Source organism: Garra rufa, chromosome 3 (assembly GCF_049309525.1).
Source record: "Garra rufa chromosome 3, GarRuf1.0, whole genome shotgun sequence".
NCBI lineage: Eukaryota > Metazoa > Chordata > Actinopteri > Cypriniformes > Cyprinidae > Garra > Garra rufa.
In genome coordinates, this window is record NC_133363.1 from 14,073,921 (window position 1) to 14,094,187 (window position 20,267).

General features: G+C 40.3%; 1 protein-coding gene across 7 annotated transcripts in view; it reads left to right on the forward strand.

Annotated features, from left to right (window-relative positions):
• camk2d1 (calcium/calmodulin-dependent protein kinase (CaM kinase) II delta 1) overlaps positions 1 to 20,267 on the forward strand; it is a 106,091-nt gene that overhangs the window by 47,217 nt on the left and 38,607 nt on the right. For 4 of the 7 annotated variants that reach the window (XM_073835735.1, XM_073835738.1, XM_073835737.1 and 1 more), the window contains exons 5-6: positions 6,291 to 6,356; positions 16,935 to 17,007. In XM_073835735.1, the coding sequence (XP_073691836.1) occupies positions 6,291 to 6,356; positions 16,935 to 17,007 (139 nt within the window). Of the gene's footprint in view, positions 1 to 6,290; positions 6,357 to 13,516; positions 13,590 to 16,934; positions 17,008 to 20,267 lie in introns of all 7 variants that reach the window. The other 3 variants (XM_073835736.1, XM_073835739.1, XM_073835740.1) reach the window with 1 other exon arrangement.

A 20,267-nucleotide genomic window follows, 5' to 3' on the forward strand; every position in this document is an offset into this window, starting at 1 on the left:
AAATGAACGAATCTTTTTTCAAGTCATTTCGTTCATTTTAGCAAAATATAATTAAAAAGCTACGTGCTACTTCCCTAACACATCTACTGCTTACAGAAATGTTGATCACACTACAAACAAGACAAAACTGTAATGCTATAAGAAACAGAAAAGATTAATTCATTGTTTACCTGGGTCTTCAGTCTATGATTAGCTCCCTCACCTTTATCTGTTCGTTCGGTTCGAGTCATTCGTTCATCACGTGACAGCCCCATGAACTTAACCTATGCTGCCTGAGCCGGAAAGAGAATTGATTAGTTCATCTCTCGAGTCTTCGGGTTTGAGTCGTTCGTTCATCACATGACAGCCCCATAAGCTTAACCTATGCTGTCTGAGCCGGAAAGAGAATTGATTAGTTCATCTCTCGAGTTTGAGTCGTTCGTTCATTGTTGCGCAAATGCGCAATTGCACATGCGCGACTGAACGATTCACTCCCCGAGACGACTTGTTTTTCTTGAGTCACATTAAAGATTCGTTCAAAATGAATGAATCGTTCAAGAATGACCCATCACTAATCCCTTGTGGATTTTGTATGTTTGCTCACTGATAAAGAAATTATCAGTCTGTAATTTTAATTTTAATGGTAGGTTTATTTGAACAGTGAGAGACAGAATAGCAACAAAAAAAATCCAAAAAACATATTTCAAAAAAGTTATGAATTAATTAGCATTTTAATGAGTGAAATCAGTATTTGACCTCTTCGCAAAACATGACTTAGCAAAATCCTTGTTGGCAATCAGAGGTTTCTTGTAGTTGACCACCAGGTTGGCATCTCAGGAAAGATTTTGTCCCACTCCTCTTTGCAGATCCTCTCCAAGTCATTAAGCTTTCGAGGCTTACGTTTGGCAACTCGAAACTTCAGCTCCCTCCACAGATTTTCTATAGAATGGCTAGGCCACTCAAGGACCTTAATGTGCTTGAGACACTCCTTTGTTGCCTTGGCCGTGTGTTTTGGGTCATCGTCTTGCTGGAATAGCCATCCACAACCCATTTTTAATGCCCCGACTGGCTTCAATGCCCTGGCCCTGATGGTACATGGTCCCGTGCATCAGCCCGTCGATGCTGTCTAGTTGTCCTGTCCCCTTAGCATAAAAACACCCCTAAAGCTTAATGTTTCCACCTCCATGTTTGATGGTGGGGATGGTGTTTTTGGGGTCATAGGCAGCATTCCTCCTCCTCAAAACACGGCGAGTTGAGTTGATTCCAAAGAGCTTGATTTTGGTCTCATCTGACCACAACACTTTTACCCAGTTCTCCTCTGAATCATTCAGATGTTTATTGGCAAACTTCAGACAGGCCTGTACATGAGCTTTCTTGAGCAGGGGGACCCTGCAGGCACTGCAGGATTTCAGTCCTTCACGGCGTAGTATGTAATTGTTATCTTGGTGGCTATGGTACGAGCTGCCTTGAGATCATTGACAAGATCCTCCCATGTATTTCTGGGCTGATTCCTCACCGTTTTCATGATCATTGAAACTCCACAAGGTGAAATCCTGCATGGAGTCCCAGACTGAGGGAGATTGACAGTTCCCTTCCGGGAACTCGAGCCGCGTCAGGAACGCTATGGGGAACGCCATTGGCGGGCAGCACTCTGAATCATGTCTACAACCAATGAATGATGGGAGTGACGTCACAGGCGCGGTGACGTCAGCGACCGGGAAGTATAAAGCACGTGCGTTTGAAGCCGGCGGCAGCTTTTGTCATTCAGCGAGAGCGCTCTGTGTCTGTGTCTGTCCCGGTCATACTGCTGTTTTTTTCGTGCCAGTTTGCACGGCTTTTATTTGAGTAGTATGACCTCTAAAATGCAACCTAAGGGGGAAAGAAAGTTAAGAAACTAAGGCGGTACAAGCAGCCACATAGATAGTGTGTTCCTCCCTGCCAATGCTTCATTGCTGGTGGGGATACACACAGTCTATGTGTGGTCTGCTTGGGTGTAGAGCACGCACAGTCAGCCCTCGAAAAGGCTGACTGTCCACAGTGTGAGCATCTTCCACTGCGGGTGCTCCGTTCCCGGAAGGCTCTCTTTGAGGAGGGAGCCTTCGCTAGCGTTTCTCGCGGGTCTGGCCCCGCTTCCGCCGAGGTGGAGCGGTAGCTGCACTCGTGGGGATCGCAGCTCGATCTACTAGAGGGAAGGGAGACGGGTGTTTAAAAAATACCCTATCTCCTTTCCTACCTGGTGGATCGGTAAACCTCCTACTGGATAAGGAAGCCCGCAATGCGGTTACTTCCTTCCAGGAAGGGTTTTCAACGCTTCCCATATCTTCCTCTGAGGAGGTTGATGTGAAGAACGTTGTCAAAAGTATTCAACCGCCCCCCCCCCCGATCGCCTCAGTATGATGAGCTGGTGGTTGTGCTGACTAATGCATTAGCTGAATAAGAAATATGAGCCGCAGAAAAGCAAACGTTATGTTTTCTGCGGACTAAGTCAGCACTTCCAAAACGGAGCTTTCTGTCCTTCCCCAATCTGCACACTGAACTGTCTAGATCAAGGGAAAAACTAGAAAGAAAAGATGATGCTGCGGGTTGGACAGACGCTAATCAGCTATCTGTCGCCCAGTCTGGCATCATCCTTGAAAGCTCCATCTTTGCTCTCCAGGCCGCCTAAATAAAACTTAAGGCTTGATGAGCAAATGTACACGTGTCGGGGTTGCTGACGGGAAAAAATGAAACCCCAGCCGTGTACCAGCTCCTCACATAAGAGGCTCATAATAGGAGCATTGCAGCCCGTTTCCCTCCGGTGACACCTAGAGGGCGGGATTAGCAACACTCCTGACCGGGGGCTTCAAAGACTGAGCCTGACCCGAGGGTCGTGCTTTGGTCTAAGAGGTCCTCGGCTAAACGGCCCGACTCTTATACCACAGGGCCGATGAGGGCAGCCCCTCTCGAGGGGGCTTGCATTGTCAAGCCTTCTCGGGCCCTCAGGAGATCTGTCAGCTAACCCTGCCAGTGTTACAGGGCACGGCAGTCTCCCGCGAACACCATTCTCTAGCTGTTCCGCCCGGAAACGTAGCGGCCCTGGAGAGTTCGCAACCCCCGCGGGGGTCTTCAGAGGAGCTAGTTCAGGAGCATCCTGCCAGTTCGCTGTTACAGGTCTCCAAATTGGTTCCTCAGATAAATCCAGAAACCAGTCTCGAGAGGCTGGTTCCCTTAGTAAACTTTCTGGCAGCGTGGAAACTACTGCCGAATGTTTCTATGCGGGTCCTGCGTACTGTAGAGAAAGGCTACTCCATTCAGTTCGGCGCCAAGCCACCGCCTTTCAGCGGGGTATTTCCAACTCTAGTAAACCCCGAGCAGGGTCTGGTAATGGAACAGGAAGTGGAAACTCTTTTGAGGAAGGAGGCCATCGAGGTGGTCCCTCCTTAAGACAGGGAATCCGGGTTCTACAGCCGGTACTTCATTGTTCCGAAGAAGGATGGGGGGCTTCGGCCCATCTTAGATCTCAGGCTTCTAAATCGCTCAGTCAGAAAACTGAAGTTCAGAATGCTTACAGTCAAGCAGGTCGTGTCACAAACCAGGTCCGAGGACTGGTTTGTCACGATAGATCTAAAAGATGCGTATTTCCACGTCTCCATCCTTCTTCAACACAGGAAGTTTCTCAGATTCGCTTTCAGGGGCGAAGCTTACCAATACACAGTACTTCCTCTCGGCCTAGCTCTCTCACCCCGCACTTCCACGAAGTGTGTGGATGCTGCGCTGGCTCCTTTGCGACTCCAGGGCATCCGCATACTCAACTACTGGCTGATCCTAGCCAGTTCGGAGCAGTTAGCGGTTCAACATCGAGATGTTGTTCTCGCTCACATGAAAGAGTTGGGGTTGAGACTCAACGCCAAGAAGGCGTGGTGTGCCCTCTTGTCCGCGGAATGCTAGACAATGGCTTAATTCTCCTCGTGTTCTGGCAAGACTAAACCAGACCGAGTGTATTTCGGTCCCTCTGGTCCGGATTCTCCTAGACCTAGGACTAAGACTCCTCGTGTGCCTGAGGGCCGAGGAGTGCCTCCTGCGCTGGCTGGGCAACCAAGCAGAGGCCCACTGCTATCCTCGTGCGCCTGAGGGCCGAGGATTTTACAGCCCTCTTGTCCGTGGAATACTAGACAATGGCTTATTCTACTCGTGTCCTGGCAGGAATACCAGGCCGAGTTACAACAGTGTCTTAGCAGGTAAGTATCCTAGACTCTGTCTCCTTCATGGTTTGGCAGGAAACACGACGAAGGACTAGACTCCTCGTGTGCCCATACAGCCCTCTTGTCCGCGGAATGCTAGACAATGGCTTAATTCTCCTCGTGTTCTGGCAAGACTAAACCAGACAGAGTGTATTTCGGTCCCTCTGGTCCGGAGTCTCCTAGACCAAGGACTAAGACTCCTCGTGTGCCTGAGGACCGAGGAGTGCCTCTTGCACTGGCTGGCTACCAGGCAGAGGCCCTTACTGTCTTCCCCGTGAGTCCGAGGGCCGGGGATCACAGTGCCCTCTTGTCCGCGTAATGCTAGACAATGGCTTATTCCCTCACGTCCTGCCGCAGTTCCAGGCCGAGCTCTTGAGTCCCTCTTGTTCTGGCGGAACCCCAGACAAAGGACTACCTTCTCCTCGTGTGCCTGCGGGCCGAGGAGCACTCTTGAGGTCGAGTGCACTGTCCTCGTGGGTCTGAGGACCGAGGACTACCTTCACCATCTGTCCGCGGAATGCTAGACAGTGGTCATTGCGGTCCCTCTTGTTCTGGCTACCCCCAGACAAAGGACTAAGACTCCTCGTGCGCCTGAGGGCCGAGGAGTACCTCTCGCTCTGGCTGGCGACCAGACAGAGGAAGACTACCATTCCTCGTGTGCCCGAGGGCCGAGGACTACAGGGCCTTCTTGTCCGCGGAATGCTAGACAAGGGCTCTTTCTTACTTTCCACCCTGGTTGAGCAGACACTGCGCAGGGCTTGGAAATTATGGGGGCGTTGGTAGTCTCGTTCCCCATAGCGTTCCTGATGCGGCGTCTCGTTCCCGGAAGGGAACGTCTCAGGTTACGTATGTAACCCTAGTTCCCTGAGGGAACGAGACGCCGCGTCTCGGACCATAATTCCGCACCCTGCGGCGCTCGCTTCATTCCTAAAAGAGCTGCCGCCGGCTTCAAACGCACGTGCTTTATACTTCCCGGTCGCTGACGTCACCGCGCCTGTGACGTCACTCCCGTCATTCATTGGTTGTAGACATGATTCAGAGTGCTGCCCGCCAATGGCGTTCCCCATAGCGTTCCTGACGCGGCGTCTCGTTCCCTCAGGGAACTAGGGTTACATACGTAACCTGAGACGTTATTTTGTGTTTCTTCCATTTGCAAATAATCGCACCACCTGTTGTCACCTTCTCACCAAGCTGCTCGGCGATGGTGTTGTAGCCCATTCCAGCCTTGTGTAGGTCTACAATCTTATCCCTGACAACCTTGAACAGCTCTTTGGTCTTGGCCATGGTGGAGAGTTTGGAATCTTATTGATTGATTGCTTCTGTGGACAAGTATCTTAAGGCAACAAACTGAGATTAGAAGCAATCCTTTCCTAATCTCATTTTGAGACCTGTATAAAAGACACCTTGGAGCCAGAAATATTACTGACTGATAGGGGATCAAATGCTTATTTCACTTATTAAAATGCAAATCAATTCAAAAACTTTTTTGAAATTGTTTTTTTCTGGATTTTTTTGTTGTTGTTATTCTGTCTCTTACTGTTTAAATAAAGCTACCATTAAAATTATAGACTGATCATTTCTTTCTCAGTGGGAAAATGTACAAAATCAGCAGGGGATCAAATGTTTTTTTTCCTCACTGTATATATAAAGTAATTAAGGCATATTTTATTTTCCTGGATGGCATGTACTTTCAATTTATTTAAATTTATTTGAAACCTGAGGTAAATTATTTAGGATACAAGCCATTTTTTTAAATAAATTGTAAAAAATCGGAAAACAATATGTGAAACAAATTTGTATTTGCTATAACACTCCTATCTGCTATATTGAATTTTGCTGCAGTGTTGTCAAGGTAACATTCTAATGCAGAAGAAAGTTGCAGGGACATGTGTTCATGTAAGGTGTAAAGTACCCTTCAGAGTACTTACTTAATATACATATATAAAGACAAGAGACGTTTATGTACACTCTTGTATTCTCGTCACTCATAATGTCTTGCAGAGATGAAAATGTAAATCAGACCTTCCTGTTTATTGAAAGTGCTGCAATTAGACTGTCTGATGTGTTGACTCTGAATGTGAACTTTTTCAGAGTCACAGGAGGGGAGCTCTTTGAAGATATTGTTGCCAGAGAGTACTACAGCGAGGCCGATGCCAGGTTAGTGCTTGTATCTAAATGCAGACTCCTTTAAAACACACTTAGAATGCATGAATTATTAAATTAGACAGCTCAATTAGCTTAAATAGACAACACGGTTTTCTAATAATGTTATATAAGCGTGTAATATATAATATATGAAGCTCTGTAGACAATATCTGTGGTATGTTGCCAGTTATCACAGAAAATTATTTTGTTGTGTTTTTTCCATCTTTCAAACAATAATGGATTTAGAGTGGAAGTTTATGGGGCAAAACATTGCATCTGTTAAATCTGCTTCTGCATCTGTTATTCCCTCCTATCACCAGATTACTAACTTCTGGGTTTCTTTCACACCTGAATCTCATCCCCTCATTAGTAGACTACTTATACTGCAATCTGCTCCGTCTTGCACTTCTTATTTGCAAAGTCTTGTTTATTGTTTATGTTGCTAATTCTGAACGTTCTTTTCTGAATTATATTTAGTGTTATCTTGACCCTTACTCTTTCCCCATTCTTAGTCTTTTACTTTTGGATTTGTTTGTATGAACTGCAGTTCATGGTAGAGCCCTGCACAGGACTGTTTCCTTAATCTGTCTCTCGCCCAATTCCACTGAATTTCTGACCGTTACTGCCCGCTCCTGCAATGTGAGTGTCCGCTTATGACCGTCTCGCAAACATTCTAATATTGCATAGAATTCTTGTGCATTATGGAGCCGTTTCGTATAACGTGCAGTAAAGATAAAACTGGCCAGTCCCACGAGATTTGTGACCCCAATCCCAATGCAGCTCTCTAGTTTATGGTTTTGACCCCTGTCTGTTTACTGACCCCTGTTCTTACCCTGTTAATTTCTCTGCATATGCTTCCTTCTTGTTACAGCATTGAGTTACTGTGAAAATTAGATCCGTAACACATTGAAAAATTAAGCTGTCTAGCAAAGTAACCCTCTGAAGAAATAAATAAGGTTTAGGGACCTACAGCTCAAATTACATGCAGAGCAGAAGAAATAATAACTCAGTGATATTCAGTTATATTTATGCTTTTAAACTCTCTAGAAAACTTTGCCCCATAGACTTCCATTGTAAGTGCATTATTGTAAACATGATTTTACCTTATCTTTACACACTGAGGGTAAAGTCTAAACTATTTTCAGTGGTAAGCCAGAACATTCCACACATACCGTTCACTTATAAAATGTAAAATGCAAATTTCGTAATTCACAAAACAGAAGAACCCTTTTTTATTATCACTGTCTGTGTGTGTATGATATTGTTTTTTTTCTCAGTCAGTTGTGGGGGCAATCATATCTGAAACCCTATCACAGAACCAGTGAATGAGCAAATTTTGTAATACTGCTCATAAACAATTGTTTTTAGCATTTAAACCCAACTGTGAGAAGAAATGTAGAAAGTGTCTGCATTGCAGTATGTCTTTCAATGTATTTGTACTTGTAATGTCTGTATGTAGGGTTTATTTTTATTTTTATTTTTTGCTTAAAATCCCAATTGTTTTTTTCTATGCTGCTTATTTGCTGAAGGTGTTATCTTAATTTGGGTCGTTTAAGCTTGTCTCTTTTGTGTGCTTCTGTGATATTTGTATTATTATTTTTAAAAGAATAGTTCACCCAAAAATGAAAATTGTCATCCTTTACATGACCATATGTCATTCCATTCTGTGTAACACAAAATGAGAAATTAATACTTTTTCTATGTTCTTTTCTGTGAAATTACAATGAACAAAAACATTCAAGCTTCAAATCTTGCATGGAGTCCCAGACTGAGGGAGATTGACAGTTATTTTGCGTTTCTTCCATTTGCAAATAATCCCACCAATTTTTGTCACCTTCTCACCAAGCTGCTTGGCGATGGTGTTGTAGCCCATTCCAGCCTTGTGTAGGTCTACAATCTTATCCCTGACAACCTTCTTGAACAGCTCTTTGGTCTTGGGCATGGTGGAGAGTTTGGAATCTTATTGATTGATTGCTTCTGTGGACAGGTATCTTTTATACAGGCAACAAACTGAGATTAGAAGCAATCCTTTTAAGAGAGTGCTCCTAATCTCATTTTGAGACCTGTATAAAAGACACCTTGGAACCAGAAATATTGCTGACTGATAACACAAAATGAAAAATTAATACTTTTTCTATGTTCTTTTCTGTGAAATTATAATGAACAAAAACATTCAAGCTTCACAAAGGACCAAAATGCATCATAAATGTAGTCTAGGTGACTCAATGTCCCAGTTTTTCTGAAATGATACAAGCTTATGTGAAGAACACAATCAAGTTTAGGTGTTTTTGTTACTTCTCCATTCTTCTTGGTCAGTTATGCAAGCCAATTCAGTGGCATGAATAAGTTTTGAATCCTTTAATTTTTGTACTGTTTGATCTAACTCACATTTATAGACACAATCTAACAAAACTGATAACACAATATCACATTTTATTGTAAATATTTAAATTGTAAATATTTATTTATTGTAAATATTTTGTTAGCAGCAACATCTCTAAAGTTTTAGACCATCCCTCCTCACAAATCTGTCATCAATATCTTTAAGGGTTAGTTCACCTAAAAAAGAAAATTAGCCCATCATTTACTCTCCAGGCATCCTAGATGTATATGACTTCCTTCTTTCAGACAAATCCAACTGGAGTTATATTAAAAATGATCCTGACATTTCCAAGCTTTAGAATTGCATGGGCGAGTGTTTCTCTTCATCAGTCCAAAACGAGTGAATCGATGCATTTTTGTAAGAAAAATATCCATATTTAAAACATAAGAATCACTTTAATCTAGCTTGTGCTGGCTGGTCATACATGGAAGCAGTTTCAGACGGATGGCTTCTGTAAACAAATGTTGGTTTGTGCAAAACTCATTGGCGCATGTGCAATGCTGACGTCCTCTGTCATCCGCCTGGAACTGCTTCCATGCACGACCAGCCGGCGCAAGCTAGATTAAAGTGATTCTTATGTTTTAAATATGGACATTTTTCTTACAAAAACACATCAGTTCGCTACAGGAGGCCTTTTTTACTCCCGGAGCCATGTGAGGCACTTTTTTATTATGGATGGATACACTTTATTGGACTTGTTTTGGACTGATGAAGAGAAACACTCATCTATGCAATTCTAAAGCTTGGAATACAAGGATAATTTTTTATGTAACTCTGATTGGATTCATCTGAAAGAAGGAAGTCATATACACCTAGGATACATGGAGGGTGCGTAACGGGCTAATTTTAATTTATGGGTGAACTAACCCTTTAATTGGCTTAAGGTCAGGACTCAGGAAAACATATCCTCTTCTTTTTAGACATTTTTTAGTTGATTTATTTGTGTGGTTTGGACCATTGTCTTCCTGTCCTACCCAACTTCCCTAAATTGTCATGAAGTACTGTCCTGAGATCCTGACATTTTCCTGTAAAATGTCTTGATACTCTTTTTGTAGCAACTATTTCTCATTCAGTGTTTGCAAAGTGTCTAGGCCTTGAAGCAGTAAAGCAGCACTAAATCATGATGTTCCTTCAGCCATTCTTGCCAATTGGGGTGAGGTTTTGATGTTGATGTGCACCACTCCTTTTCCTTAAAATAAAGCAGGTTTTGCAAAAACAGTTAAACTTGTTTGTCTCAACTGTCCACAGAACATTTTTCCCAGAAGCACAGTGGAACATCCAAGTGGTCTTGGAAAAAAAAAACACATGCCTCAATATTTTTGTCAGTGGTGGTTTTTAGTTTGTCTTTACATAAACAATATTCTTGTTCAGTGCTTTTGATTTTTTTCTCTCTCTCTGATAGATGACTTCCACAATTTGTCTAATTTTCTGGAGGTCTTTTGCTGTTATACTGTGGTTCTTTGTCACCTCTTTCAGAATTGCCCGTTGTGCGCTTAAAGTGATCTTTGCAGGGTACCCACTTCTAGGGAGAGTAACAATAGTCTAAAATTTTCCATATTTGTAGAAAGGGTATCTTACGGTGTATTCACCACCCTTGTTCAGCTCCGTAATCCCTTTTTCAAGGTCCTGTGAGAGCTTTTGGGATCAAGGCAGGGTTCACACTAAGGGATGTCAAACTCACATCCTGGAGGGCCACATCCTTGCAGAGTTTAGCTCCAACTCTAATTAAATACACCTGAACAGGTCTTTAGAATTACTTAAAAACTAAAGGTGAGTGTGTTGGAGCAGAATGAAGCTTAACTCTGCAGGCCTGTGGCCCTCCGGGAGCTAAGTTTGACACTCATTTAAAATCTCATCTTTCTTGAGAAAAACAAATTTGTCAGTAAACAGGCTTTGCATGCCTTTATTTAAAGGGAAGGTACCTGTGCAACCCTCACTTCCCAATCTCATCTGTATAACTGACCAAATTTGATAAATAATCAATGTAGAAATCCAGATATTTTCAAAGGGTTCTTTAAAACTTATTCCAGCCACTGTATAAGACGTTCAGAGCTGATCTATGCATCAAAAACTCAGGAAAGAAGATTGAAACCACTGGAACCAGTGATCTCTACAATATACTTTAACTTACAATGTTTTTGGGCACCGCTGATTCAGGAAGTAGTAGCAGTTTGAGATTATGTGGTAATAATAATTCCACATTCATAGTGATTCATTAGGTGAAATTTCTCCTTTGTGTTTCACAGAAGTAAGAAAGAGAAAAAGTGCCAACATGGATTGCAATGATATGTGGTTAAGCTGAAAATGGCAAAATTTTCATTTCTGGGTGAAATATTGATTTAAATGCATATTTAGCCCTATTCGGACAGTAATTGTTTCTTATGAGGACACAAGCTACTTTCAGCAATTACAGGAATTAGTCTGTGAATTTATTGCCGTCAGAATCCAGAATGTCTGTGTCTTTTCTCCCACCGCATAAAAATATCTGGCCGAATTAGTTTTTTTTTTTTTTTTGACAAATGATGTTTTATTAACAAGGTTCGGGAGGAGCACGATCAGATAATCAATCCATTCGGCACAGGTGCAACTTGTTTAACCAATCATTGAATTAGCACATCATCTATATATTGCCAGCCGTCTTACCTCCATCCAGCGACAGTTTCTTGGCATCCCTCCTCCACCCCTACTCCCCACTTCTAATCTGTTTCTCATACCTGCAAACTTGTCGCTTTTCGGCGACAATCGCCGTTTTCATTGTCAATTGGGTCATTCACGTGAATCGTGTAGAACCGGAGAGTTTTTTTAGGGAGGGAGGGGGGGGGGGGGGGGGTCTTGCGTTAGTTGACATCTGGGCCGATCGGGAATCTCAACTGAGCTCGCGCCTGTCAAGAGAGGGAGGTGGGGGTGGGCTTGCGTGCCATGTAGGCCATTATTGGACAATTCTTATAAATGACATTTTTCCTGGACCAATCTCAGCGCTTGCTTCAGTATCTTGAAACACACTGCCATCTGTGTTCGCGCCTGTCAAGAGACACCTGACCTAATGTGGAAACTCTGATGGAAATTGAAATGACCGTATGCACGGAGCGTTCTTTAGGACTTCTGCATAAAGATAAGCAGCTCGTTTTATATGTGCTATATATTATGTGGACACTCTTGAGACTGATCTTCTGCCTCGTTCTTATCAGAAACTGAGAAAAATGATAATTGCAACATTATAAACAATGTTAGCGGCGTGAACATTCAGTTTCTTATTATTTAACAACACATCAATTAAATGCGGAGCCTTGCAATCCCGTACTCTCCGTATCTGCATAGTTGCACATTTAAATGCTGACAGCTAAACACTATCATAACGTGTTTAGGCTAACGTTAGCTAGCAAGCCATACTTCTCTTCAAGGACATCTTAATCGTATTCTTGATAATCACTAACTTGCCTTCAAAGTCATGAACACATTTTTAAAATCTTATCACAATATTTTAAAGCCTTTATTATTTTCCAACTCTACAGCTGTGAAATAAAATGTACTTCAAGGACTCATTTTTCATTCATAAAAAACTGCATCGGACAAAATGACTTTTCGCAGAAAACAACGTCTTTTTAAAAATAATATGGAATGACCCATATAACCAATAGATGGCAGCAGAGGATTATTTATTATGCAGCTGCCTTTTAAACTCCCTATATTTTTCAAGACGGCTTTCTTTTTGATTTATTATACAATATCTAGTATAATAAATTGTAATACTTTTACCTCCCTTAAGTGTGTGTGTGTGTGTGTATATATATATATATATATATATATATATATATAGCAAGTGCAGAAAGACATTAAGCTTACACACAAACAGCCTATAAGGGTGAATTATTTAAATACTTATATATAGTTCACTACAAATACGTGAAATATTGATGGTATAAAAGTAAAATAATGCACTCAATATGAATCGATAATTCCTATATATTGAAATATTTCATATAATTTAATAACTACATCTTTTAAGTTTTATCTTTATAACTGTAAAATATATTAAATAGTTTGTGAATGTATTTCAGTTTCTCTCCATGGCGTTTGCGTGCGTGTGTTTGTGAAACCCTTGTCCAGGCTAAGAAGGAAAAAATAATGTTTTTCAGTATAATATAATTTATACTGAACTCCCCCATTAACCCCCCCCCCCCCCCCCACACACACACACACACACACACACACACACACACACAAACACACACCACCGCGGTCACTGTCACCTTTTTTCCTCTGATGAGTTTGCAGGTCTGGTTTCTATCCTAAACTAGCAGGGGGAGTTCTCTGGGTCCGGCCTGTATTCCGGGCCCGGAACCCTTCCCCAGGACAGCACGCTAAAATATGCTTATTACTCGCTCAAGCAGATTAGATGTAAGGGCGAACTCGTGAAACACCAAGGTTGTGTGGTAATTTAACTGCTGTCCAAATCCACATTTTTGAGTTTACAAGAAGAAATCTATTCAAAATTCAGTGTTTAAATCCTTTTTTATCAAAAAAATATATTTTTATAGACAACCACACAAGAAACAATTGCTGTCCAGATAGGTTTTTTTTTTTTTTTTTTTTTTTGAATTATAGCAAATATTACAATATTTTCAACAGCCTAAGTACTGACTGGAGTACAGTATTTGCTCCTGCCCAAGCTAAATTTTCTTTCTGTTTGCACTGTTTGTTTGCCAACTGCATTTATTTTCTCACTGTGCTTGCTGAACTGTTCAATCTCTCTTCTTTGGCTTCCTCGCTGTGTCTCTTTTTCTCACAGTCATTGCATACAGCAGATTCTAGAGAGTGTTAATCATTGTCACCTAAGTGGCATTGTACATCGAGACTTGAAGGTTAGTATAACAGGCTTAAACCTCCAACCTGCTGGCAACGTTGTTTGAACAAACAATAAACCGTGGGTTCCCAATGTGGAAGCCTCCTCTACTCACCCCAACCTGGTCCCTCAAAACACAGCTACTCACCAAGATACGTGTGTGGCGGTGAGCTGAGGGGTAATAACACAATCGATGACCTCAGAGCTAAGGTCGTGCATGTAGAAATGTGCCTAGTCGGGGGCTGTGTGTTTGACTCTATAGGATTGTCTTTTGTGTGTTGATGGTGACTGTACCCTTTTTGAGTGAAATGCAAAACGGGTATCAGAACCCATTAGTCAGTGATTTAGTGGGTCAAGCACACAGTCACCCAAGCAAACACCACTTCTGGATTGAGATTTGGGGAGCAAGACAAAGAGAGGTAATGATGACAATGGATGGGCAATGTGTATATTTACTAATATGTCATAGCATACAAATATTTCAAAACAAAAGTTTATTACAGTAGGGCTGGGCAATAAAGCACCTAGTCATATCAATCTGTTTCTGTAATTGATACATAAATGTTAAATTGTTGCATAAATGTTAAAATTTGTAATATATTTGCAAACATATATTCATCTTTAAAAATAATATATAGGCCTATACTATGTTTATAATATAGAGGACTCTGCTCATGTTTTTGGCAACATTTAATGTATACATTTAATGGTTAATGGTGAAATATAAACGATTTACCTGTTGTGATATTCCTTTCTTTTTGAAGTTTACAATAGAAATTGATTTAATTATTTAAACGCCTTTCAGGGCATCTCTACTTAGTTGTTGGTCTCAAGCACATCCGCTGTCATCTTCCAAAGCTCAGTTGGTTGTGGGCAATATCAGTATGCACAGATCCCCACTTCTAAAAAGGACCAGAAATAATAGACCATCTGGGGACTTTTGGCATGCTACTTATAACATACTATCCTTTGGTCAACAATGAGATAGAAAATGATTTATAGTGCAGTAATTAAAGTACAACGTCAGATGGGTCATTCTACAGAAATGTCCACTTTTGGTATGGCAAGATATCTTAAAATGTATTTCTTTTTCTTATTTAAACCACATTATTAGATTACCTTTTGACTTTATGAATACATATAAATGACAGCTTAATGATTTGTGTGTGTGTGTGTGTGTGTGTGTGTGTGTGTGTGTGTGTGTGTGTGTGTGTGTGTGTGTGTGTGTGTGTGCGCGCAATTATTTAAAGACCACATGTGCCATATTTTTGTCACTGGTGTTACCTTCTTTGGCAATATTAAAGGTTTTAGATTTTGTTTTCAGTCAGAATTACAGAAAAATAATGAAAATGCAAGAAATAAGGAGATGTTTTATTTATTTTAATGTGACAGGAAAAAAACAACAACAACACTGTAACACTAGTGACACAATGAATCACCAGTGATATACATAAGACCAGTGACAATTTTCATGAAAAATACATTTTACAAAATGGCTGCTGCAAGGTATCAAACCACATGTTGTCAATCATGGTATACTCACTAAATGAAATAATTTTTACAATTCCCTAATATCAAAGTAGGTCATAGCAGTGACTTCAACTAAAAACTTCATATGAAATCATGAGATAAATGAGAAAATTTCTGATAACTGAAAAGAGACAGTGGACTTAACATAGGGATTTTTTCATAGATCTTTAGGAAATAGGAAGAAGGAAGTCGAGTAATGGCATCAGTGTGATTTTTATTTCAAAATAAATGATTTTTGTTAAATGGTAACACCAGTGACAACTCCAGGGGACAGCTACTTTATTATACATTTTATCATTTTTATTCGACATTTGTTTTTTGTTTTTATGCCATTTACATCATATATTTGATAGTTATGAATACATTATTGTATTTTAAATATTAGAAAAACCTGTTTTTGACCTTTAAAATAAAGCACTTCCCCTCTGTACATGGCTGTGGGCTGTGCTTGGAATTCTGTATAATTAATTTAAAAACCACATCAATAGCTCAGGAAGGTGTAATTGTTCAAATAACATATTGTTTCATTTTAAAATATAAAGAAATTGTAACCCTAAAGTGTTTTTAAAGTGTAATGGGTAACACTTTACAATAAGGTTCATTAGTTAAACATTAGTTAATGTATTAACTAACATGAACTAACCATGAGCAATACATTAGTTACTGTATTTACTAATCTTCATTAACGTTAGTTAACGGAAATACAGTTGTTCATTGTTTGTTCATGTTAGTTCACGCTGCATTAACTAATGTTAACAAGATTTTAATAATGTATTAGTAAATGTTGAAATTAACATTAACTAAGATTAATAAATGCTGTTTAAGTGCAGTTCATTATTAGCTCATGTTAACTAATGTGGTTAACTAATGTTAACTAATGAACCTTATTGTAAAGTGTTACCGTGTAATGTTTCTGTAAAGGCTAAGGACGGGTTGCCGCAAGATGGCTTGTACCTTATCTGCGTAAAATTTTGCGTAAAACCTCCAATCAATACCTCTGGCCTTAAAGAAAATTCCGGGTTTCCCACTCGTACATTACGACTATGTGTTGATGTTCATATGCATGTTCATATGCATCAACATGGCTTGGATGCTTCGTTAAGTACACAAGTACGAGGGAGCACAGAACACCTGGGTGAGAAGGGGAACCAATCATAAAGTGAAACTACAAGAGACTAACATAGGAAAAAGGAACAGAGAAGAATCAAGAACTTCAACGTAAAAGTCGAAAAAACAAGGAATGCATGACTTGATCTTTATGGGCTTTTGTTTGGCCATTTAAATATGAAAAATAATGATAATAATGATAATGCCCCTACTTTAATTTACAAACCTATTGTTGTTTTGAGGCAATGCGCTCACTGTTGCGCTAAACTCATGATAAATGTTGTATATTAATGTATGTTTCCCAACCCTGTTCCTGGAGGCACATCAACACTACACACTTTACATTATCAAATACAACTGATTTAACTCATTAGCTTATTAGTACAGACTCCAAGACCTGAAATGAATGGGTCGCTGTTGGTGTGCCTCCACCACTGATGTAATGATATTCCATACATAGAAAAAATACCTTCATTACATTTACTACTATTTTACAGTTTACTGTAGTTCTTCAATTTTAATGCACTTTTGAAAATACATAAAAAGTACCCAGCTCTACTGTCAAGCATCACTCATAATCATTTAAAATGCAGCACTAAAACTTATAAGAAGTCCATTTAAGTCGTATTCATTACCTCCAAGCTGATGCTCCCTTACTCTCAATGCTGTGCACAGATAGTGAGTGTGTGCTTGTCACTAACCCACACCCCCTGGTGTTTGCATGCAGTCATTGCATTCAGCAGATCCTTGAGGCTGTTCTCCACTGCCACCAGATGGGAGTGGTCCATCGTGACCTGAAGGTGAGTAGAGATGCTGAGGGTCCTAAACACCAAATCCTACTTCTTTGTCCTCTTTTACAGATCCAATATCTTGCGTGGCCTTTACTAAGGGCTACCGATGGCTTACTGTAACTCTAAAAATTCTAGATTATTCAAGTGCTTAGTAACATATGAAGTTTACGTTTGTCTTGGAGTTGGGAATCGAGCGTTCAGTGATATAAATACGAAATTTAAGCCTACACAGGTTTAGGTAGGAATGGTGTTTTCTGTCCATCTTTAGACCAAATCCAACACAAGCTCTTGACAGTGCTAATTTGCCAATCAAATGAGCCAGGTGCAACCAGGAGATTGTTTTCCCTCCTCTTATAATCTTCACCTGAATTTGCATCAGCCTGAATTGTACTCTGTGATTGGCTGCTGGCATATAGTTACCATGGTGAACAGTGACTTGCACCATAAAAAAGCAAACAAAAAGGAAACACAATAGACGCAAAACAGTAAATAATATATACAGTATATTTTAATAAAACGTGATTTGTGCAATATATGCTCATATATGATTGTTTAAATTATGGGAAAAAAATATTCACAGGTTGAAATATTAAAGCTCCTTATATACAGTAGGCCTACATTTCTCTCCTTACAGCCTCCACCCCCTTCCCTCTATCTCTCCTACTAGCAACCCTTAAATAATACATTGTTATTAAAGAAAGAATTCACCCAAAATTGTAAATGTCATTTACTCACCCTCAGGTTGTTCTAAACCATTTGACTAAAACCTTCCATACAGCAAAAATGTACTGTACAATGAACACAGTTTGTCAATCTGTACAATGCTTTATAAATAGGCTAAATTGACACAGTGAGATTGGCTACAAGACAGATATTTGAATATAAACAAGCACAAATGAGTTTTAACAGTTGTGGTGAATGGTATGGAACAACATTAGGGTGTTGTTCTCAACGAAGTAGCAAGCAATACATTCTCTTCCAGAGTTTTTAATCCTTACCAGGCATGTCAACAGGGACAAGTTTTTTTTTCCCCTGTTTTGGAATGTCACTTGAAAGCTTATTAGCAAGAAGGTCTATCTTACCGTGTTATGACTTGTCTAACAATTTGAAGAATGAGCTGTTGTAGGTTTGTTCTCAGAAAGTCATGTAATTGAACTTTATAAAAGTTATATATGGTTTATATAGAGCACCTGAAAAGATTGCATAACAGCCATTTACAAAAAGCAATATTGTGCAATTATGAGGACAAATTATTAATCATGTAGGGCAGACCTTAGGGTTTAGAATGAGGAAGGTTTTACTATGCTAATATGTAGGGCAACAGAAGAGCACTTGCAATAATGTACTACCAAATTCTGCTGTTCAAATTATCCTCAGGGGAATCATAGATCTGCTCTCTAATCTACTCTATTTGTCATTATCTCTCTCATGCGTGCGCTTCTCTAACAAAGGACAACATCCGGCTATTCTTTATTTTATCTTGACACCCCTGTAATTAGCTTCCGCAGTCCTCATGTTTCCTCCCTTGCCTCGGGTATTTGATGCTGAAACGGAGTATAATACAGTGCCTTGCGAAAGTATTCATACCCCTTAACTTTTTTCACATTTTATGTTGCTGCCTTATGTTAAACTGCTTTAAATTATTTTTCCACATCAATCTACACTCCATACACCATAATGGCAAAAAAAAAAAAAAAAAAAAAAAATGGTTTTTAACATCTTTGCAAATGCATTAAAAATAAAAAAGTAAATGATTCCATTGCATATGTATTCATACCCTTATCTGTGACAGTTGAAATTAAGCTCAGGAACATTCATATTGCTTTTAGATGTTACTACACTTAGAGTGAAGTTAACCTGTGGCAAATTCAACTGAATGGGTATGATTTGGAAAGTGACACCTGTCTTAAAAGGTCTAACAGCTGAAAATGCATATCAGAGAAAAAAACAAGCCATGAGGTTAAAAAAAAAACTGCCTGTAGAGCTCAGAGACAGGATTGCATCAAGCCACACATCTAAGGAAGAGTTCAGAAAAAAATCTGCTGCACTGAAGGTTTACAGAAGCATGTAGTCTGTTACCCTCAATGAAAGAAATTAGAAACAACCAGGACTTTTCCTAGAGCTGGCCTCTTGACTAAACTGAGCAAATTATTGAGAAGGGCTAGAGTGGTGACTAAGAACCTGATGGGCAGTCTAGTTGAGCTCCATGGTCATGTATACAGATGGGAGAAACTTCCACTACAAGACAAAGACAAACATCACTGCAACAGTCCACCGATCTGGGCTTTATGGTGGTGTAGCAAAACTCAGTCTTCTCCTCAGTGAAGACACATGAAAACACACTTGGAATTTGCAAAATAAATAGGCACCTAAAGGTCCCTCAGAATGAGAAACAAGAATCTCTGGTCTGAAGAATCTCAAATCCAAGCATCGTGTTTGGAGAAATCCAGACTCATGATCCGCAGAGTACCATCCCAAAAGTAAAGTGTGCTGGTGGCAGCCTCATGTTATGGGGCTGTTTTTCTGCGGCAAGGACTGAGGGACTCGTCAGAGTAGAAGAAAAGCTCAGTCTGACAAAATATTGAGATAGCCTTAAGGAAAACCCAGTCCAGAGCATTCAGAACCTCAGACTGGACAGAAGGTTCACCTTCCAACAGGACAATGAACCTACGCACACAGAAAGAATGGCTTATAGGCAACTCTGTGAATGTCCATGAGTGGCCCAACCAGAGCCTGGGCTTGAACCCAATCAAACATTTCTGGAGAAACCTGGAAAAAAATATCTGCCAGCCCCCATCTAAGCTGACAGAGCTTGAAGAGATGAGAAGAAGAATGGGAGATAATTGCCAAATGTTGATGTGCAATACTTGCGCGATACTTTCACAAGGCACTATATTTGAAGCTTCTGTCTCTGTAAAGAACAGCACTTCTTAGCTATGGTGTTTGCTAAGTTAAAACTAGTTTCTAGTTTGCTAAGACTGGAAAACCAGACCCTGAGAATTAAAATATTCCCACAATGGGGTCCTGCGAATAATTTAAAATTGATGACACCAACATGCCTCATCGGCAAGGTGAAAACTAAGTGTTGTCTGTCCATGAAACAACTGTTAAATGCAAAGATGCTTGTGGAAGTGACATGCAAAATTACAATGATATTAACCTGTTCAAAGGCTCTCAGGAGGATCTTTAGCCCTGCTTCTGAAGGCCTACCATCCTGCATCCAGTTTAGCTCCAACCCTAATCAAACACAGTTGAACCAGCAAATCAAG